Source organism: Pituophis catenifer, unplaced genomic scaffold (assembly GCF_029215685.1).
Source record: "Pituophis catenifer annectens isolate HBS135680 unplaced genomic scaffold, rPitCat1.0.hap2 SCAF_4, whole genome shotgun sequence".
Taxonomy (NCBI): domain Eukaryota; kingdom Metazoa; phylum Chordata; class Lepidosauria; order Squamata; family Colubridae; genus Pituophis; species Pituophis catenifer.
In genome coordinates, this window is record NW_027256884.1 from 48841212 (window position 1) to 48864574 (window position 23363).

Consider the following 23363-nt stretch of genomic DNA (forward strand, 5'->3'; position numbering starts at 1 on the left):
TTAATTATTTTAATTTTTAATTATTGTTGTGTCTTGTGTTTTAAACTGGCTGTACACCGCCCTGAGTCCTTCGGGAGAAGGGCGGTATAGAAATAAAATTATTATTATTATTATTATTAAATATGCAAAAAATACTATAGGACAAGGAACTTGAATAGCATGCCAAATTAGGAAAAATGTCAAGATCAGCAGCTATGCATGGAAGATGCTCTTATAGAGGCATATTTATATTACCTGTGTTCAGGTCACAGCAGGTGGCAACAAGCTGACCTTGGCTAATCCTAAAATGGCTGAATAAAATTGGATGGGAAACCACCAGGAAATCCCCAAGCTAGAGATATAAATTGACCTCAATTTGAGCTTATTTAATATGATAAAAAGGTGTTTTAAATGACACACTATATGACCAAATTCTTGACTTCTAAATTAATCATTTTATGCAATGGTGCCATAGAGAACAAAGCTTTTCACAAATTTAATACTCCACAGCAGTCTGACAATTGCCATGGCCAACTCAGTCAGATATACTATCACATTTAGAAAGTAGCAGGATGGAGAAGGCATGCTAATACTGGATGCTGGTGATTCTAGCAAAGTATTGTTTTCTTACAGGCTTTTTTTTTTTTTTTTGGTCGTATGGAGACCGCTGAATGGAAATATAATCAAAAATGTACCTTCGGACAAATGTGAAAGTATAGTAGACTTATTTAATGCAGTAAGACTTATTTATAAACGAAGTGTAAGCCAAAGATTTTTGTTACTTCAGTTGTTTAAATTACAACACAATACTTATTTTAGCTAAAGAATTAAAAAAAAAGAACATCCACTTTCCACAGCATGTTTATTAAACAAGTCCCAGGGAATGTGTGTCATTGTTTTCTTATAATTTATTGCAAAACTTTTAAGATAGGGTAGTGCATAACAGCTTTATTTTAGGGCACAACAATTTACAATCGATCTAACAGAACTATAGATAATATTTTTCAAAACACATCCAAGTCTTAAAAGTAATTCTCCAACAAGTTCAGCTATTCCTTCCTTTGCTACTAGATGTCTTTCTGCCTCTATTTCTTGTAGGAGATGGACTTCTACTACGACTACATGTCAGGCTCCTGTTGCGATTCCGTCTTTTCTTTTTATTACTGTGTGACCGTTGCCTTCCACGACTGCCCAATTTCTCAGAAACATGACTTTTCTTATGCTTATGGTGAGATTTTTTTCTTTCAGATTCTCCATTTCTCTTATTGTATGAATAATCGGGACTTTGACTGTTCCTTCTTCTTGATCTGCTATAATGTTCTTCATAGTACCCCAATCTATTTCTCCTTTCAGAGTTTTTACTTGCCTCTTTAGCCCAGTCAGTGGAAATGTGAATATCTCTGTTGGCTTCCCAGAATTCATTATTTGGATTTTTGAATACGTGAAGAAAGTTACAATGCTTCCCTCTTGGACACTTTTGCCTTTCGAACAAACCTGAAAAAGAATTTATTTTAAAAGTTATCAAATCTGAAATCAAGATTATGTTTCCATTCAGTACACTCTGTCATTTATCCTGCTGCTACCGACGACCTCCCATCGACCTGTGCGCTCCCACAGAGAGGCCTCCTCAGGGTGCCATCAACCAAACAATGTAGGCTGGTGACCCCCAGGGGGAGGGCCTTCTCTGTGGGGGCACCTACCCTCTGGAATCAGTCACCCCCAGAGATAAGGAGAATCCAAGACCTCAGCGCCTTCCGCCATGCCCTTAAAACCCACTTTTTCCAGCAAGCCGGGCTGGCTTAAGAAGAAATTTTTAAATGTTTTAATTGGTTTGTGATTTTTAATTTTTGGGCCAAATTTATATATATTTTAATTGTTTTTTAATATTTGTATTTCATGTTTTTAATTCTGGCTGTACACCGCCCTGAGTCCTCAGGGAGAAGGGCGGTATATAAATTGGAAATAAAATAAATAAATAAAATCTATGTCTGCAAAATATTACAGTATCTAAAAAGGCTTTGTGCATGGTTCACCATCCATCTAATCAACCAATGAACAGAAATATTTAGGCAAAGGTGTTTTCAAAAATTTTAGCTTTTTCCAGAATATCCCATACATAACTCTGCATATGTCTGAGAGATATTTCTCCAGTACATTCAATAATACAGCAGTAGCTAAACATGCATTTTGTCATACTAAGTTACGAGTCCTAAAGAAACATGCCAATTTAGACCTAGAGAGCCCATCAATGGAAGATTATGGCATGACCTCAGCAATCTGCTGGATGGAAACCTACAAGTGCTATAGCAGCATAAAATTGTATTTTATCACTTCCTACTCGGTTTGGTAATATTTTTAGGCAGCCTCACTGCAAAAGTGCAAAACAAACCTCCATCTTAAAGACAGAAACTATCAAGAGTTTCACTGACTTACCGCAAATAGCTGTTTTCCACCTTGTTACTGGACAAAACTCACACTGCAGCTGCCGCCCTGCATACCACCGACCATTGAATAAACTGAGAGCTTCCTGACATTCTTGTTCTCTTTAAAAATCAAATTGAGAACATATTGCTAGACTGTCATGAAACTAGAAGCATGAAAACAAGAGATACTGCAAAGCAAGCAGAAAACATCTTAATATCACTCATCCTACACAAGTAGTCATCGACTTAACACCTGCAGTTATGGTCATAACGTGACAGTTGTTATGTAAGTCACCATGTGACTGTCCAATTTTATAACTTTTGTAACATTTGTTGAGCAAACAGCACTCATGAACACTACAGTTGTAAGGTAAACCCATTGTTCACTATGAGGCAGTTTTTGCTAGAAACCAGAAATAAATGCAAAAGTGTGAATCATGGCATGTAACCCTAGGATACAAACATGTAAATGTGGGTAGGTTGCTGAGTGCCCAAGTTCTGGAGGTTGGGGGGATGGGGTCGGATCTTTAAATCCAGGTCATAAATATCTTTTTCAGGATCCGTTATAACTTCTAAGTGACTGGTTGTAAATCAAGGATTACCTGTGCAGGTCAAAGCAAATGGGCACTGAATTATCTTAACCTAATGTTTAATAGGAAGGATCAGAATATGATTAAAATTGTTTGTGTGATAGGAAATCTTAAAAAGAAATGGTTTCTGGTTTTGTGAGGAAACTCCCTTTCACATAATCCACTGCAGATCTTTTACAAAACAGGCTAGAGTTATAGGAAATTAATGCTCAAAAGGAGCCACTGACATGCTGAAATATACTTCCCTCGGTCACAACCCATTAACGCTTTGCCTTAAAACTTTTTGTAAGATCTTTATTAAGTTAAATTGTTTATTGTTAAATACTTACGACTGATATTGAACATAGACATTTCCTCGAAGATGAGGTTCAAAGTTACAGCTCACCTATGTAAAAGATAAAACGTCATTCAAACTATATCTGGAAAAAACTAATCCTCATAGCATTTCCCTTAATTTTGTAAATACAGTTTCTTTGTGTTTATATTAAGATTTAATCTTGGACATACTGTATTGGGAATTAGATTGTCAGGTCTTAGTACTGAACAAGGGATTACACAATAATACATTTTTACAAGGTACACTATTTACAGCAAAGCATTAATTTCATCATCCTATTCAAAGAGCTATAAGCTGGTTGTGTGCTTACTTATCTTAGTAAGCAAACAGCTGTTTCATAGGTAGGTGGTAAACTTGTAAAATTCAAAACGGTATCTAATTCACTGTTAAAATTAGCATTTTGCTACATTCCTCAAAAGTTCAGGTACTTGAACTTGCTTTGACATTCAGCTAAATCTTCTTGACCTAAGACCAACTGGGTCATTAGCTCCTTTCTTGCTGGAATAGAGAGTCAGAATATAAATGTTCCTTATGTGTCCAAGTTATACCAACCTGACTATGAGAGTTGGGATCAAAGAAGACATTAAGGAAAATAATATGCCAAGGCTACATAGAAGGGCAGAAAAGGAGACAAAAAATACTTCCTTATTTTCCACTTATAAACTGACCAGAGGATCATAATTTTTTTCCCACTCGTTTGGCTTAGGGGCATCATTTATCAGATCTTTTTCAGCAAGAAAAAGCACATAAACTCATTTATAACCAAATTACGAACTTATTCTGCCTCCCCACTTCTTTCACACAAGACTGAGGTCCTACATTTTCCATAATTCTACGTTTATAAATTCACAACTAAGGCATGCAGAAAATACCAAACTAAATCTTTTCATACCTTGAACTGTATAACCTTCCCCACATTTTTGAACTCAGGAAGTACGTCTTCATAGAAATCTACGAACTGCTGATAAATTTCCTCCTCACTGTATTCTAGACTTGCATCTGTGTCATAGTCATCTCTCTTACACTGTTCCATCCCAAAGGTAACAAACATTCCCCTGATAAGAAGGGTCTGACTAGAGCTTGGATAATGATGTTTCCGAGAACACCTACAATTAAAAAGAAAAAGGCACTGAACCTACTAAAATTCTGATCATGTATGACATGTTTCACCAGAACATTAAGCCTAGTGAAATATAAATGTTAGCAACATTTATCACTTACTTTAAAGCCATTCTTGAAGCATCTGACATTTTAATTTTTGATTATTAAATATATACTTATGGATTCCCACCCATTGATTTAAATAACTCTCCAGTTATTATTAGTCATCCTCAAATTACTCTCTAATTCTTGTAGCATACACAGAAGCTTCAGACAAACAAAATCTTCTTTCACTTGTGATAGGAAATGGAAAGAAAAGACATTACTTCATAAATTATTTCTCTGATTTATCTGAAGTGCTATCTTACATGCTGCCCATTTCCAAAGTGTCTTCAAGAACGCAAGCTTATGATGAGAGATTGGCCAGTCAAAAGATGTAAAAAGAACATATGTGGCGCATTTCAAATGCATTCATTTAAATGATGCTTTTTCTTTCAGGATACAGGTTTTATTTTTGTCTATAAAAAGTATCCTGAACTACATTTAGATTCATGCAACTCACTATTAAAAATGTCAGTTAATAATGTATGGGTCAATTCCCTTTACTTTATGCAATATCCTGACTCTTGCCTTCAGCCAGAAAAGACAAAGAATGAGCAGACCTGTATAAGTTCCAAAACAAATATTAATAGGAATAATTTTGTCACAATATTTCTGATTAACACAAAAAAATAAGAGAATATAGTTAATTGTATATTGAAAATTGAATACATTTTTCTCATTCTTAGATGTACCATTCAAATATGGTGTCTCGCCCATATTTCCCTGAGGTGTGGCTTGAGGCTGAGATCACCTGCCACAAATATGGCAGAGGTCTAAAAATACGTTGTCATAGATTTTGCATGAGAATTTATTATCCTAAGGACTCAGTACTGAAGCCTTTTCACTAAAGTGAAAAAGCTGACTTTGTATAAAATATACAAAAGAATGAAGGCTATTGCTTAACACATTGTAAGCCGCCCTGAGTCTCTGGAGAAGGGCGGCATATAAATCAAATTTAAAAAAAAAAAAAAAAAGTATCCAAAGAAAAATAATATTAGGAGTGTCAGATTGTAACATTAAAAGGAATTTATTAGATTAAAATCTTTCCTGCAAAGCAGAGCTACTTATTCACCATTTAACTGTTCTGAGGGCATTTTCCATTAACCAAAATACTAAAATTTATTGTTACTGAATAACAGAATAAAATTCTTGAAATTAATCAACTAATCAACCATGCCACCTTTCTTGTTCATATAAACTGCACAGCAACAGTAACTTTATACCCCACATTTATTTCATACACAAAATGAGCTCCTTCTTGAGCAGAACTACCCATTCAATGATGTGCATGACACCCAAATCAGTTTCCCATGTTTCTCCAGAAGTTGAAAGCTAATCTGGAGATGAACACAAAAGGGGGTGGGGGTGGGAGGAGGAGAAATGAGGCACTTTTCCAGGTGAAGAAGCTTGCTCATCAATTATTAAAATACTGCAATAGCTGCCATGGTGGATATTCATCTCAAGATGTAATGTCTTTCAGTGAGTAAATTTCATCCTTCGGATATAAGCCAAAATGTTTAATGTATTAATTAATATTGCAGGAAAAAACCATTACTAGTTATTTTAATTATTCAATTAGGATTGAATTACCTGTCTCCAAATCTGCATGCTCCAGTTTTAATATAGAAAGGGCAATTAGCACGATCTTTCTCGGTGCCTATATTCTCTGGGGGCTCAGGATTGTGCCAAGTAGTGGCCACATTTTCCGGCTGTGTTTTGTTTTCAAAAACAATACCATTATAATAAAACAAAATAAAGTTTATAAATGCATTCTGATGAGTACATTTACCTAATAAATCAGCTTTTCTATAAAAACATCACTAACTTTATTAAATAAAGGGAAACTAAAATTTCATCACTAAACGGGTGGGGCTGACAATTTCATTACATTCCACACAGTTTTAAACAATCATATCTAATGTTACAAAATATTCAGAAACATAATTCCCTATTAAAAGATATTATCACTTACTGATGAATTTATGACATTGCTGATATTACTTTCTGAAGATATATCTTTAAATCAAATAAAGCTATCCAAAATGTGCCCTTATGAATTAGGTAATATGTAATTAATTTTTCTTGTTCCTTCATTTATATTGACATACATAACAGCACTAAAATATGTTTATGCTTTCACAAAGCATTTCAACTAATATCTGCACTGTTCCAAATAAAGGTAAAGGTTTCAGTTGTGTCCAACTCTAGGGTGCTGCCCATCTCTGTTTTTAGCCCAGGGAGCCAGAGTTATCTGAAGACACTTCTGTAGTCATGTGGCCAGCATGATTTTACACCGAGGTGCCCGGAACGCTACCTTCTCATCAAAATGGTACCTATTTATCTACTTGCATTTGCATGCTTTTGAACAAATATTTATGCATCTTATTATTTATGAAAGGTATTTGCATTAAATAGCTGACAGGCAGCAATATAAAAAGCTGATACAAAGCATAATTAAATATGTATCACTGTTCCATTTTATATTATCTCTAAAGCAGGACTGGACAACCCACATATGTTCCCCAATGCCTTTTCCCAGTGTCCAGATTAAGCTACTAAATTTTAGTACCAACACATCTTGAAAAAGAGATATAACTTTCCACAAAAGAAAACAGAGTTGTAAGCTTTCAAGATCTAATGTTAAAATTAGATTAACACATCAACAACAAACAAACTACTAATTCTCTTATCTCACAAAAATCCACCACAGAAATTCTAGCATCACACATTTGATGGTATCCCTGCATTTGTAGTAGTCCTTTGCCTATCCAAATTATTAATTATAAACCATATTTAGCTAAAATGCTCTGTGTCCCTGCTCTAAACATACCTGACTTTCAGCCTGATCCAACATCTTCTGCACGGCGTCCTACAAATGGTGCAAATACAGAACTAGTAAAAACTTTGAATCCTGACATCTGATTTGTTTAGTTAAGATCAAAATGCTCAGCTTTAAGTATTGCTTTACTTAGTTCAACTGAGAGAAGGCTTACATATTATTCTATGTATTCATGTATGTATACACTCATACAACATACTGTACACACACAGAGATAAAACATTTAAATTATATTTTACATAATTTCCTCCATATCTACTCACATTCCCTTTGTCAACAAAACACAGCCCTAAACATTATAAAGGAAGTGTAGAAGATATTCTGACTTTTTAGTTTTGCAAGTTAGCAATATAATTCTGCAATGAGTTAAATATATTATGTGTTCTTTGCATCAATCTTTTGAATTTGGATGAGACTGGTTCCCTTTCTAATATAGGTATATTATAGGGGACAAGTATCAGAATGTCATTGTATCAAAAACTCTGCAAATTATGTACCAGAAACACTGATTTATATTCAACTTTCTCAATGGTAATTACAAGGTCAAATATGCTCAACTTCACTTGCTGCATTGATTGCTGCACTTTTAACTGAGCAAATAATGTCTGAATAGCAAAGCTTAGAGTTGCAAAAATAAAGTTGAGTACTAGTGTTAAGTGTATTTAAAAAAAGCCACAACCATAAGCACTAAGGGTAATTAAGAATTAATCAACAGCTTCTGATTTCTCATTATATATCAGAATTTCAGTTGTAACCAGTGATACTCAAAATCATTCAGTTATGATTCCTCAGTGACCATATTCACACTGAGTCCAATACTTGTTCACATTAATATCAGATTTATTTATTCCAGCTCAGCTTTTATAGATAAATAGTAGGTCTAACTTTTCAGGGTTTGTGGGCATACTTGGATTATGTTGTGCGTGTTCAGGCAAAATGGCCACTTGGAAATGTTGCTCATTCACAAAAGAGCTGCCATGGGAGACATAAGCTCCCTACCACACCTTCCAGCACTTCTTACCTTTTGTGGCCACACTCTGAAACAGCACTAGCTTTTATTTTCTAAGAAAGCTTATATGACTCATTTGGGATCCAGGACACTTCTTGGAATTAAAATGATATTGAAGGCAGATATGTCTTTATAGCACCAAGTTTTTAATGAAGAATTCTGTACTTCAATTATTTCTATAACCCAAGCTCCTCTTTCTAAGTTTTAAATATCAATATAAAATGACAAATCTCAATTTTTTGCCAAAATTTGAGCAATAGACATATTCATTTTTTACTTTCAAAGATTCTATAAAGTATAACCTATAAAAATAAACCTTTGTAATATGTTTCTTCCCCCATTTAACAAGCTATAGAAAAAGATACGTCTTGATGAATAAACCAGGTAAAGATGAGCTGCAACATCTTTAAGTGAAAAAAAAAGTTAAGGAATCGCAGCAGTATAATTCCATGTTAAAAACTTTAAACAAGATTAATCTTTATTTGCTACAACTTTAAATAAAGTTTACATAACTGACATATAATTTTCCTACATCTACATTCTCTTAGTAAGAAGCCTGCTTTTTGTACCAAAAGCCATGGAGTTTCTTCATTTGCCAATATAGGAATAGAGCTGGTAGCTTGGTCACAACCATTGATCAAGGAAAGGGTACTGCAAATTTGTGATTTTTCTTTCTTTATGCCTCAGAAAACTTATAATTACCAGCTGTAGCAAGATGAAGTAAATGTACAAAAAGGATACTATATATATTTGAGAGGTCTGAAGGGTAAAGTTGGCCATTATTCTGTATTCTTTCCAATTTAACACTGAATTACAGTGCAAGCCTGTCCCTTTACATTCAGAAGTATTAGTTTAATAGTTTACATAATGATCTAATTTAGAATTAGTAAGACAGAATCATCAGTGTGCTATATTTTGAACTCAAAAGAAACACAGCATTCAAGAAGTTCTGCCAAACCCCCGTTCTGTAGAGCTGCAGTTTGGCTGATACAAAGCTTAGGTTATTGTTGGCCAAACTAGCCAAAACAAAACCACAGGAAACTGGAGGGATTTTATGGAATGGTCAGTATACACAGTCCCCTCTCCCCCCATTCAGCAGCATATCCCACTGACCTGCCCAACCACCAACATTACCAGTGTCCAGCCCCTACTTACCATCAGCTGCCATTGCTGTGCTTACGCAATGTATTACACTGGTCCAACTGCCACCCAATCATCCTTTCCTGCTTTCCCTGTCTTCTCTGGCTGCCATCTCTGGTGTCTTATATTCTCCCTTTGAAACATTACTACCCAGGAATCAGACTGTTTCTTGGACAATAGTTAGTCATATGACATATTCCAAATGAGATTTCTTTGAACAAACTGATTGGCACTCTCCAACTCAAACTCTCTGTTTAAAAATCTGATATCTCACTGAAGTAACTTAGGACTCTTATAACATGAGTACAATGAGAGGATATGCATGGGATTTATCCTCCTAGAGCAGGAATCACCTCTCTTTCTCTCTTCATTTGTTGTTTTCGGTCTTCCTCCTCTTGTTCTTTCTGTTGTTGTTTTTTCCATTCTTCTTTTATTTTTTGCTAAAAAAAATAAACCATTTATTATCTAGAAAATTCATTTCAAATTAATGTGTACAAATATTGTTGCATCGTATTAAATTAATATTGTTTCCTTGAAATTAATTAGGTGTCTGGTTTTTAACCAATGAACCAATTCAAATTTACTTAATTTTTCAATGTGGATAAATTTTGTGAGTTACTTTTCTCACATAGCTACTGTAGAGAAAAACAACACAATAGCAAATCTTACAGCTGCAACAATAAAAACATGACAGCGCACCCAATATCTTACAAACAGCGGAAAGGAAAACAAAATGAAAAAAAAAAATTGGAGTCCTGTTTCAAGGGCTTATTTTTGAGCTACTGAAGTAGGTGATATGCTTAGATTCCAGATTCCTATAGTCTTCAGTAAACCTTACTCATCTGTAGTTTTTGGATTTCTTGCTTCACAGAAGTTGCTTAAATTAATTGTCAGCTTATTCCATAGGCAAGGATGAGCCAAAAAGCCAGCACAGAAGAAATCAAATAGGTAAGATCATAAGGAAAAAGAAAAGAGAAGCCATAAACAAAACATTTGGCATCTCCAATGATGGAAGCAGCCATACAAAGAAAAAAAACCCATCAAACATTCTTATATTTTGTTTTCCTTCCACTCTTTATAACAGAGAACTGTCCTCCTTCTTTTGGAAGGCTGGGTTGGTCTCCATTTGTTCTTTATTTTTCTACCTGTCAGATATGCTATCATGTTGTTTTGATTACATGGAAATTCTCATAATTTTACAACACCCACCAATTATGTTTGCTTTATTTATAAAAGATAAAAACAAGCATTATTGAAGAGAAAGCAATGGAACAACATAACAAAATAATACATTTAATGATGATTTAATGATGTTGGAAACATAACTTCGATGCTAAGTTTTTAATGTCTATGGTTTTAATAGGTATATGTTATGCTATTTTTAAATTGGTGTTGTTTTACTTGCTGATTGGGAAACACTCGAAGTCTGATATAAGAAGGGTGGCTATATAAATGTTTTAAATAAATAAAATTAAATACATTTAAGGGCTTCTCACAGAAATATAACTATAGTTTTACAAAATAGCTTCAATAAAGACTGACCATATTTTATTGTAATCAACCAAACTTAATTTATGTCTATGCAACTTAAATCACAAATAACATAACTGCTCCCTTTGTTATTTATTTAGCATCTCTTCCAAATATAGTGCTGCATTATCAATATTAGTTCATGGCAATTTGAGTGTTGATCTCTTTTTTGAAATAAAGGCATTAATGATGTTTGAAGATTCAAAAGTTCATTTCATTTCATTTCAGTTCATTTTATTAGATTTCTATACCGCCCTACTCCAGAAGGACTCAGGGCGGTGCACAGCCAAACAATAAAAACACATACAATACAAAATTTAAAAAATAGAATAAAATCAAATTAAATAATTTTGGCCCCGACAAATTTAAAACCCCAAACTTTTAAAACCAATTTAAAATTGAATATATAAATACTAAAAGATATTTAAAATTTTAAAAATCTTTATAAAAGAGGGGGAAAATTAGGCCAAGCCGACCTGGTGAAATAGTAAGGTCTTTAAGGCGTGGCGGAAGGTGCGCAGATCCGGGATCCTCCGTATCTCTGGGGGGAGCTCGTTCCAGATAGTAGGTGCCCCCACAGAGAAGGCTCTCCCCCTGGGGGCCGCCAGTCGGCATTGTTTGGCTGACGGCACCCGGAGGAGCCCCTCTCTATGGGAGCGTACCGGCCGGTAGGAGGCCATTGGTGGTAGTAGGCGGTCCCGCAAGTACCCGGGTCCTAAGCCATGGAGCGCTTTAAAGGTGGTAACCAAAACCTTGAAGTGCACCCGGAAGACCACCGGGAGCCAGTGCAGCTCGCGCAGGAGGGGTGTTACATGGGAATGCCATGTCGCTCCCATTACCACCCGCGCGGCCGCACTCTGCGCCAGTTGGAGCCTCCGGGTGCTCCTCAAGGGGAGCCCCATGTAGAGAGCGTTGCAATAGTCCAGGCGGGAGGTGACAAGGGCATGAGTGACTGTGCGTAACAAGTCCCGATCCAGAAAGGGACGCAACTGGCGAATCAGGCGAACCTGATGAAAAATCCTCCCGGTCACGGTCGTCAAGTGCTCTTCTAAAGACAGCCGTGAATCCAGGAGGACGCCCAAGTTGCGAGCCCTCTCCGTGGGGGCCAATGATTCGCCCCCAATAGTCAGTGATGGCGTCAACTGACTATATCGGGACATCGGAAACCACAGCCACTCAGTCTTGGATGGGTTGAGCCTGAGCCTGTTCCTCCCCATCCAGATCCGTACGGCCTCCAGGCACCAGGACATCACTTCAAGGGCATCGTTGGGGTGATCCGGAGTGGAAATGTACAGCTGGGTGTCGTCAGCGTACTGATGGTACTCCACCCCGAAACCACGGATGATCTCGCCCAGCGGCTTCACATAAATGTTGAACAGGAGAGGTGAGAGGACCGACCCTTGCGGCACCCCACATATGAGGGGCCTCGGGGTCGACCTCTGTCCCCCTGTCAACACAGACTGTGACCGGTCAGAGAGAAAGGAGGAGAACCACCGCAACACAGTGCCTCCCACCCCCAACTCTTCCAACCGGTGCAGCATGATACCATGGTCGATGGTATCAAAAGCCGCTGAGAGATCTAACAGGACCAGGACAGAGGAGCACCCCCTGTCCCGAGCCCTCCAGAGATCATCAACCAACGCGACCAATGCCGTTTCCGTGCTGTACCCGGGCCTGAAGCCCGACTGGAACGGATCCAGATACGTCGTTTCATCCAGGTGCTGGGGGAGCTGTTGCGCGACCACACTCTCAACAACCTTCGCAACAAAGCGAAGGTTGGAGACCGGACGATAATTTACCAACATTGCCGGGTCCAGGGAAGGCTTCTTGAGGAGAGGCCTCACCACCGCCTCTTTCAAGGCGGCGGGAAAGTCACCCTCACTCAGCGAAGCGTTTATAATCCCCTGGAGCCAACCTCGTGTCACTTCCCGGGAAGCCAGTACTAACCAGGAAGGACACGGGTCCAATAAACAAGTGGTCGCATTCAGTCTACCCAGAATCCTGTCCACTTCCTCAGGGGTCACAGAATCAAACTCATCCCAGATAACATTCTCAAGACCTGCCCCTGTCTCTCCCCCTGAGACTACCCAGTCGGAGTCCAAATCTTCCCGAATCTGAGTGATTTTGTCATACAGATACTGAACAAAATCCTCGGCTCTACCCTCCAAGGGGTCCTCCCGTGCTTCCTGGTGGAGCACGGAGCGGGTCACCCTAAAGAGGGCGGCCGGGCGATTATCTGATGACGCAATAAGAGCAGCAAAATAACTACATTTCGCTGCCTAGTTAATTCTAGGAGTCTATTTCACTGTTTCAAAAGGTACACTATACCTCTTCTTCCTCCTGACGTTTTCTGGCTGCCTCTTCTCTTTCCTTCCTGATCTTGAAAGCTTCTTGAGCCTTTTCTTCTCTTAGCAACCATTCTTCATGAAGCCTTTGCCTTCCAATATAATAGGTTAACAGTGAATCAAAGAGTTTGTCTCATTTTAAACAATTCTATTTGCTATTCCTTCTTTAAATTAACTGATGAAAATTAACATGTCACCAATGAGGCTGCCTGTTAGGGAGTAACTTCTACTAAACCCATGAGGCATATTACCAAGCAGATATGATTAAGACCAAGAAGGTGTACTGTATATAAACTTTATATACTGTATACCTTTTATATATAAAGTTTATCAGAAGACAAGTTCAGCAGCTTATATAGTAATTATTAGAGAGTAATCAATTAAAGAAAGAGAAAATAAGAGAACGTTCTACATGTATTAAATTGTTTACACACTTTGCTATTTACAGTGCATTCAGAAAGTATTCAGACCCCCTTCACTTTTGTCAATTTTGTTATGCTGCAGCCTGATTTTACAGTTGTTGAAATTCATTTTTTTCTCATTAATTTGCACTCTGTACCCCATAATGACAAAATGAAAACAGAATTTTAGAAATGCCTAAAAATTTATTAAAAAGAAATTCAAATATCACATTAGCATACAGTCAGGTCCAGAAATATTGGGACATTGACACAATTCTAACATTTTTGGCTCTATACACCACCACAATGGAGTTGGAATGAAACAAACACAATGTGCTTTAACTGCAGACTGTCAGCTTTAATTTGAGGGTATGTACATCCAACTCAGGTGAACGGTGTAGGACTTACAGCAGTTTGCATATGTGCCTCCCACTTGTTAAGGGACCACAGGTAATGGGACAGAATAATAATCAAAAATCAAACTTTCCCTTCTTAATATTTGGTTGCAAATCCTTTGCAGTCAATCACAGCCTGAAGTCTGGAACGCATAGACATCACCAGATGCTGGGTTTCATCCCTGGTGATGCTCTGCCAGGCCTCTACTGCAACTGCCTTCAGTTCCTGCTTGTTCTTGGGGCATTTTCCCTTCAGTTTTGTCTTCAGCAAGTGAAATGCATGCTCAATGGGATTCAGGTCAGGTGATTGACTTGGCCATTGCATAACATTCCACTTCTGTCCCTTCAAAAACTGTTTGGTTGCTTTTGCATTATGCTTTGGGTCATTGTCCATCTGCACTGTGAAGCGCCATCCAATGAGTTCTGCAGCATTTGGCTGAATGTGAGCAGATAATATTGCCCGAAACACTTCAGAATTCATCCTGCTGCTTTTGTTAGCAGTCACATCATCAATAAATACAAGAGAACCAGTTCCATTGGCAGCCATACATGCCCACGCCATGACACTACCACCACCATGCTTCACTGATGAGGTGGTATGTTTAGGATCATAAGCAGTTCCTTTCCTTCTCCATACTCTTCTCTTCCCATCACTCTGGTACAAGTTGATCTTGGTCTCATCTGTCCATAGTATCTTGTTCCAGAACTGTGAAGGCTTTGTTAGATGTTGTTTGGCAAACTCTAATCTGGCCTTCCTGTTTTTGAGGCTCACCAATGGTTTACATCTTGTGGTGAACCCTCTGTATTCACTCTGGTGAAGTCTTCTCTTGATTGTTGACTTTCACACATACACCTACCTCCTGGAGAGCGTTCTTGATCTGGCCAACTGTTGTGAAGGGTGTTTTCTTCACCAGGGAAAGAATTCTTCGGTCATCCACCACAGTTGTTTTCTATGGTCTCCCTGGTCTTTTGGTGTTGCTGAGCTCACCGGTGTGTTCCTTCTTTTTGAGAATGTTCCAAACAGTTGTTTTGGCCACACCTAATGTTCTTGCTATCTTTATGATAGGTTTGGTTTGTTTCTTCAGCCTAATGATGGCTTGCTTCACTGATAGTGACAGCTCTTTGGATCTCAACTTGAGAGTTGACAGCAACAGATTCCAAATGCAAATAGCACACTTGAAATGAACTCTGGGCCTTTTATCTGCACATTGTAATTGGGGTAATGAGGGAATATCACACACCTGGCCATGGAACAGCTGAGAAGCCAATTGTCCCATTACCTTTAGTCCCTTAACAAGTGGGGGGCACATATGCAAACTGCTGTAAGTCCTACACCATTCACCTGAGTTGGATGTACATACCCTCAAATTAAAGCTGACAGTCTGCAGTTAAAGCACATTGTGTTTGTTTCATTCCAACTCCATTGTGGTGGTGTATAGAGCCAAAAATGTTAGAATTGTGTCAATGTCCCAATATTTCTGGACCTGACTGTAAGTATTCAGACAACACTTGAAATTTAGCTCTGGTGCCTCCCATTTCTCTTGATAATTGCTGACATGTTTCTACATCTTGAATGGAGTTGACCTGTGGTAAATTAAATTGATTGGACATGATTTGGAAAGGCACACACCTTTCTACAGAAGGTCCCATAACTGACAATGCATGCTGTAGCAGAGCAAAAGCCATGAAGTCAAAGGAACTGCCTGCAGCACTCAAAGATACGATTATTACAAGGCACAGATCTGGGGAAGGCTACAATAAAATATCTGCCACACTGAAGTTCTTAAGAGCACAGTGGCCTCAAAATTCTCAAATGGAAAAAGTTTGGCACTACCAGAACTCTTCCAAGAGTAGTCGCCCAGTCAAACTGAGTAATTGGGGAAGAAGGGCCTTAGTAAGAGAGTGACCAAGAACCCAATGGTCACTCTGACAGAAGTTCCAGAGATCCTGTGTGGAGATCTGGGCTTTATGGCAGAGTGGTTAGATGGAAGCCTCTTCTCAGTGCAAATCACACAAAAGCCCATTTGGAGTTTGCAAAAAACCACTTGAAGGACTCTCAGACTGTGAGGGACAAGATTCCCTGGTCTGATAAAACCAAGATTGAACTGTTTGGCCTCAATTCTAAACATTATGTGTAGAGGAAACCAGGCACAACTCATCACCTGCCCAATGTGATTCCAATAGTGAAGCATGGTGGGGGCAACATCATGCTGTTGGGGTGTTTTTCAGCAGCAGAGATTGAGAGACTGGAGGGAAACCTGAATGGAGCAAAGTACAGGGATATCCTCAATGAAAATCTGTTCCACGGCACTCAGGACCTCGGACTGGACTGAAGGTTCACTTTCCAACATGACAATGATCCTAAGCACACAGCCAAGAAACACAGGAGTGACTTAGGGAAAACTTTGTGAATGTCCTAGAGTAGCCCAGCCAGAGCCCTGACTTGAACTCTATTGAACAATTGGGGAAGGGACCTGAAAATGTCTGTCCACAGATGGTCACCATCCAACCTTGAGAGGATTTGCAAGGAAGAATGGCAGAAAAGCCCTCAATCCAGATGCATAATGCTTGTTCGTCATACCCAAAAAGACTCGAGGCTATAATTGCTGCAAAAGGTGCTTCAACAAAGTACTGAATGAAGGGGTCTGAATATTTATGCCAATGTGATATTTTAGTTTTTTTCTTTTTGATAAATTTTCAGACATTCTGTTTTCATTTTGTCATTATGGGGTACTAAGTAGATTAATGAGAAAAAAATGAATTTCAGCAACTGTAGAATCAGGCTGCAGCAAAACAAAATTGACAAAAGTGAAAGGGGTTTGAATACTTTCTGAATGCACTGTATACACTTGTCTTTCAAGTTATATACCTAGATAGAAGGTTAATGAATATAAGTAAGCATGCAGAAATTTGAGCTGCCTGTTTATAGGTTAAATTTGTTTATTCACCTTTCATCTTCAAGTTCTTGCTCTTCTTCATTCAGTTCTTTTTCATAAATTGGTTCATCTTTATTTGCATTTTCTATAAAGAAAAAGAATTAGATACACAATTCCAATTGCTCATCTTTGGTTAAGAGGCAGATTAGTGCATTCCACATTATTTAAATAAATATTAATCCATTTCAATTATAGAAAGTCAATTCTGTTTCTTGTTCCTATAATATTTCTGACAATACAACTAATTTCCAAGAAAGGTAGTAGATTCTCCTATGTCTAGAAAAAGATGGACATTTTCTGGAGAAGCTTTAAATTAATTTATAGCAAATTGTGCTCTATAGGGAATTAGAATGCAACAGCCAGATGGCTACTAGGGGAAGCTAACTACATTACAGTTACATTCATCTTAAGAGTGCTATATTGGTTTTCAATAAACTTATGGATCCAGTTCAAAGTACTGGCTGAACATATAAAGCTCTGAATGGCATACTGCTGGGTTACATCAGGTACTGTTTACCAAGCATGCCTGACTGTTCCAAATATCTACAGTGGATCTAATATGCCCATTCCCAAGAAAAAGTAAGAGATACATCAGTCAAGTTCTTTTGGTAATAGTCCCTTGACACAAAAGATATACACAGCTTCTCCTACTTCAGAAGGCCCTGAAAATAGCAATAGCAATTAGATTTATATACCGCTTTATAGTGCTTTACAGCCCTCTCTAAGCAGTTTACAGTGTCAGCATATTGCCCTCAACACTCTGGGTCCTTATTTTACCGACCTCAGAAGGATGGAAGGCTGAGTCAACCTTGAGCTGGTAAGACTCAAACTGCTGAAATGCAGGCAGCCAGCAGGCAGCAGTAGCAGCCTGCAGTACTGCATTCTAACCACTGTACCACCACAGGTCTTAATAGCCTGTTCAATGGGTCTTTGACCATCACAAATACCTATAAGGAACCATTTAGTAATTGTGTTGTTTTAATTTGGATTAGATACTCCAGGATCCTTTTGTCATATGCTGTCCAGAGTCTATAGTATAGAAATAGTTAAATAAAATATAAATAAATAAGGCCTTGAATAGAGGATTGGTCCGAATGGCCTGAATCAGTGGTCCCCAACCTTTTTATCGCCGCGGACCAATCAGCCTTTGATAATTTTACCGTGGCCCGCTGAGCGCGCGCAGGGGTGGGGGCTTTGGGCCACACGTGCGTACCTGCGCGGGGCTCTCTTCCCTGGAGCCTTTGCGCACGGCCCAGGAGCTTTTGCGCACGGCCCAGGAGCCTTTGCGCTGCAGCGTTCATGTCCCCCAGCCGCTGCGCGGCCCGGTGCCAGGTACTCCACGGCCCGGCACCGGTCCGCGGACCGGGGGTTGGGGACCACTGGCCTGAATGACCTAATTCAATTAATTTTATGTTTCTGTAATCATGGATGCAACTAGACTCCCAAACCTCATTGGAGGGCCAAGCACTACAGTAACCTAAATAATATAGTCACTTCATCAAAATGAAAGCAATTAAGATTCAATTTTATATACCAAAGAAACAGGATTAAGGGAATGTTGCTCTTTTAGGATAAACCTTTCCACACAAATATTCTAAAACTATTCCAAACATTCCTTTTCCCCAAGAAATATTGAGGTTTCCTCAAGTCTGCTTATATTTCAATTTTGTCCATCGACTATTTTGTACAGATTGTATATAAGAACTCAAACTCTTAATAATTAATAACCTATTTTACCAGTACTATTTAATCAAATCATCAGCAGTAGCTTACTACTACTGCCTACATAGCCAATCTTTTGTAATCTCAAAGTTATTTCTCTCTCTCCCTCCCTCCCTCCCTCTCTCTCTTTCTCTCTCTCTCTCTCTCTCTCTCTCACACACACACACACACACACACACACACACACACACACAGAGGACATAAATGTCTACACACTCCACATAAATGTCTACACACTACACATATGCCTACACATATATGTACACACACACACACACACACACACACTTTCAAAACTGTGGAAATTGACAACCCTCTCTGATCACTAGAACATAATTCACAGTGGGAAAAAATATTTTTATTTATTTTTTCATTATCAGAATATATTTTCGTTTACCTGAATCTCTCAGTCTTGCTAGAGATTGTCTCCTTTTCTTCCGCTTCTCTTTCTTCAAAAGAGCTCTATACCTTTTGTGGCTGAAGATTAAATAGTTTTTCTTTTATTTTGATAACTGATAAAATACTAAGATTCTCAGATCCTAAATATATAATATTTTAAATATATTTTGCTACAATTCTATTTCTCTTACTAGTTATTAATCATTGAACTCAGTGGAATTTCTGTGGATTCTGATTAATATTTTAGAAATAAAACTAACTTTTGTAGAATTTACTTCTCGTAAATATACTCCATTCTTAATTATTAAAGATATCAAATATTAAAATACCAAAGAAAAAAGAAATAATGTAAGCATAGATTTCAGCCTAGAATATGTTTTGTTTTGGGTCCTTTTGCTAGTATACAAACCTGAGGGCCAGATCCAACACTATTTTTTTTTTCAGATTCTCCTGGGAACAGAAGAATATAATCCACATATATCTGGTTTTGTTTTTTTTTTACTTAGCTGTCAGCACCAAATTCTGAATTTGGACATAAGTTCAGAGCAAGTGTTATATGGATATATTTTTTTCTTCTTTTTTTGTCTTAATAGTTAAATAGTTAATAGTTAATAAAGCGTACAAAGAGAATACAAAAGTAAATACTGGGAAAATAGGGAAAGGGGGAAAGGGGGAAAAGAAAAGGGAAAGTGAGGGGAGGAAGGGGGGAAAAAAAGGCATTGACTTCTGACTCCCTTTGCAGTAGAATAAGATACTAACATCGACCCCCAACTTTTTACTTTTAAATAATCGTATTAACTAGCCATTTCTATAACAACAAATCTATATAATTGGTAAAATTCAAAATCAAAGTTTCATTTTTTTCCACCTCACGCACAAAGTTCAGAAGCAGTTTCTAAGTAGAAATAAAACTATTTGATCAGCACAATCAATTTAGACATCTCTGCTAACTCCATCAGTTTTTGCAGCCATTTATCCATTGTGGGGATCTAGGTGACCAATGTCACTTCTACGCTGTTGTTTCAAACCAGACATGAAGGCTCATTTAGAATATATATTAGAAAGGGGTGAGAGGCTTAAAATTACAGGCAGTCCTTGACCAACAACAATTCATTTAGTGACAATTCGAAGTTACAACAGCACTGAAAAAAAATGACTTATGAGCCTTTTTCTCACTTATAACTATTGCAGCATCCCCATGGTTATGTTATCAAAATTCAGATACTTGGCTACTGATTCATAGTTATGAAGATTGCACTGACCTGGGGTCAAGTGACCACCTTTTGTGACCTTCTAACAAGCAAAGTCAATGGGGAAGCCAGATTCACTTAACAACCATGTTACTAACTTAAAAACTGCAGTGATTCACTTAACAAATGAGGCAAGAAAGGTTGTAAACTGGAACAAAACTCACTTAACAAATGTCTCACTTAGCAACAGTTATGGTCATAAGTCAAGGACCATCTGTAACAGCAATGCAAAATTGACATTAATGATGCCTATTTAGATAAGACTGATCATAGGGTGAAATAGAAACATAAGAAATTTAGCCTTACTACTAGGATGCTCGTTCAGATCAAACCCTTCCCACTCATCCCCACTGTAAACTTGCATTCCAAAAAAGGATCCTAAGGAAACAATTGAATTCCTAATTTTCCAGCAAAAACCACAGATACAGATGCCCAATTAAAAACAATACTGAAGAAACATCCTATAGCTCTATATTGATCATGTCAAAAATGTTTAACTAAATCTAGAAGTGACAACTCAAGAGAGAAGGACCAAGAGGCAATATTTAGATTCACAAATATACCTTCAACAAGTAAACACTGTTATGGCTTAGAATTGTGGCCTAGCTAGCTCACACAACCTGCTAAATTAATGGTTGTTTTGCCAGAATAGACTCAACCCTGAAGAGTGTCATCCAGACACAATGATAAAAAAAAGGATTATGTGTATATGGCAATGTCACAATGCAATCCTGATCCTTCAATAACTTGGTTCCAAACATTTAACACATGAACTTATGAAAGTTCAGATGATTTTATTGTTCAGGTTTTTCTCTATTCTCTCTCCCACCCACCCCCACCCCCAATCAAATAGCAATAAATTACTAAGCTCTAACCAAAGTATTCTTGTAGAAAGGAGTCTTTCAGAGAAATATCTCCTCTCCAACTTAATTAAGCACCTAAACTAGTGCTTTTTTAAACCTCATAATTTTGAATTTGGGGAAAGAGGGGCTTTTGTTAATGTCTGACACTGTAATAGTTTTGGGAATTGAGATGCAGTGTTTTATAAAAAATACTCATATTGTTCCAATTTTTAAAATTTGCTGCTCCTCTATTTTTCTGTAGAGGGACATATTAGTACTGAATAATGTACACACAGAAGGCTCACTATTAGTTTTTAGTTTATTATTCTCCATCCCTAAGTGATGTCATAATCTATTTATATCGCACATACGCCCCTCCTTTCCTTTATTAATTACACCAGTCTGTTTGCAGCTTTTCCCATGCAGTCTGACATTCAAAGTTCACGTTATCTAAACCATATTTATATTCTCTGCAAGCCACTTGCTGCATCTCTCACGAGATCTTTGGCATTACAGTTTGCTAGCTGTCTCCTGCAAAATTAGTCCCCTTTATTCTTACTCCGTTAACCGCCACGAATTCAGGATTACAGCTCCTCCGTTTCTCGATGACAGAGGAAAGATTACTCCGATCATCCAAGAGCAACAAGTGACCACAGAGAGCTCAGAATAAGAAACGGTACTACCAAGACATCACCTCCAAAGCAAGACAAGACAACTCTCAACCTAGCAACTGAACCAAAACACACAACTAGCCCATTCTTACCTCAATTTCACCATCCCCTTAACTGGCGCAGGCGGCGGGGACACGGACGCCGCCATATTAGAGTCTCCAGAATAATCACGTGACGAGAGATAGTCGGACGTGACGCAAGTTCTCTTCCGTAAAGTGTTCTTTATAATTCTGGCAAGAGTCCGGAACAAAGCGAGGTGAGCGGAGGACTCGAGGAAAATACTGGACCATAGTGATAAAAATGTTAGACTGAAGGCATCGCTAGACTAAAGGCTGCTCAATATCCTTAACAGACGCTTTCGGTCTGAGTTCAAAATGAAAGTAAGAAGTTTTCACATTTCAGAGCTCAATTTAACAATAGTCCTCGAATGAACAACAGTTCATTTAATAACCGTTCAAAATTACAAGCACTGAAAAAAGTGGCTTCCAGAAAAAGAAAGGGATTTGTAATCTCTACAAAGAAGGAAAGAATAAAGAAGCACATTAAAGAAAAAGAAAAAAACCCTCTTTGGATGGCATTACATTGTTAATGTACATCTCATATCTTGTAATTGAAATGTAATGGCAAATCAGAAGAATTCTGACATCTGAAGTGGTTTGCTTTCAGATTCCATCCAAGGCAGGCCACCTCTATTGCAGATTCGAGAGAGAGTAAAGTATATACAGGTAGTCCTCAATTTACGACCACAATTGAGCCAGAATTTATGTTGCTAAGTGAGAAATCAGTTAAGTGAGTTTTGTCCCATTTTACGACTTTTCTTGCCACATTTGTTAAATGAATCACTGCAGTTATTAAATGAGTAACATGGTGGTTAAGTGAATCTGGCTTCCCCTTTGATTGCTCGTCAGAAGGTCACAAAAGATGGTCACATGACTCCAGGACACTGCTACCATCATAAATATCAACCAGTTGTCAAGCATCTGAATATAAATGTCAAGAATAAAATATTGGCATCTACGTATCTCATCCTTTCAACTTGTCATTAGAGGAAGTGGGGGAGGAGGTGTTGGTTACAAGAGGGTTAACTAGGGAAAACGAAACTTCTACAGCTCCACTGAAGTTTGTGAGAAACGAAACTTTCAAGAAGAATTTAGCAGGCGTGCAAGTGAGACAGATAGTTCCCATAATAACGGGAGCTTGTTTACTTGGTCTACATGGAAACCTAGGGGATTGGGGAAATTGATTTAATACTATGTACTGGGGCCTAAGAAACTTAGAGTTAGTATACCTTAAGCCTTCCCATGTTATGATTCAATAAACCAGTAAGTTTTTCAGAAAAGAAAATGAGCCTG

The 23363-nt window shown here is 37.9% G+C and overlaps 1 protein-coding gene across 1 annotated transcript; it reads right to left on the reverse strand.

Moving 5' to 3' along the window:
• Nucleotides 1-827: 827 nt before the first annotated feature.
• ZRSR2 (zinc finger CCCH-type, RNA binding motif and serine/arginine rich 2) lies at nt 828-22170 on the reverse strand. The gene is made up of 11 exons (XM_070943582.1): nt 22104-22170; nt 19247-19326; nt 17140-17212; nt 13379-13487; nt 9874-9960; nt 7363-7401; nt 6123-6241; nt 4222-4435; nt 3322-3377; nt 2413-2522; nt 828-1473 (listed from the first exon to the last, which is right to left on the reverse strand). Exons 1-11 carry the CDS (start codon nt 22157-22159, stop codon nt 1025-1027), a joined length of 1392 nt encoding a protein of 463 aa, XP_070799683.1. The 5' UTR covers nt 22160-22170; the 3' UTR covers nt 828-1024.
• Between the last annotated feature and the right edge of the window lie 1193 nt (nt 22171-23363).

Coding starts and splice junctions, on each gene's coding strand:
- ZRSR2 (XM_070943582.1), bottom strand. CDS start 22,159: ATGGCGGCGTCCGTGTCCCCGCCGCCTGCGCCAGTTAAGGGGATGGTG. Junction 6,242..7,362: donor TGGATCAGGCTGAAAGTCAG/GTATGTTTAGAG, acceptor AACAAAACACAG/CCGGAAAATGTGGCCACTAC. Junction 2,523..3,321: donor GTCTATGTTCAATATCAGTC/GTAAGTATTTAA, acceptor TGATTTTTAAAG/AGAACAAGAATGTCAGGAAG.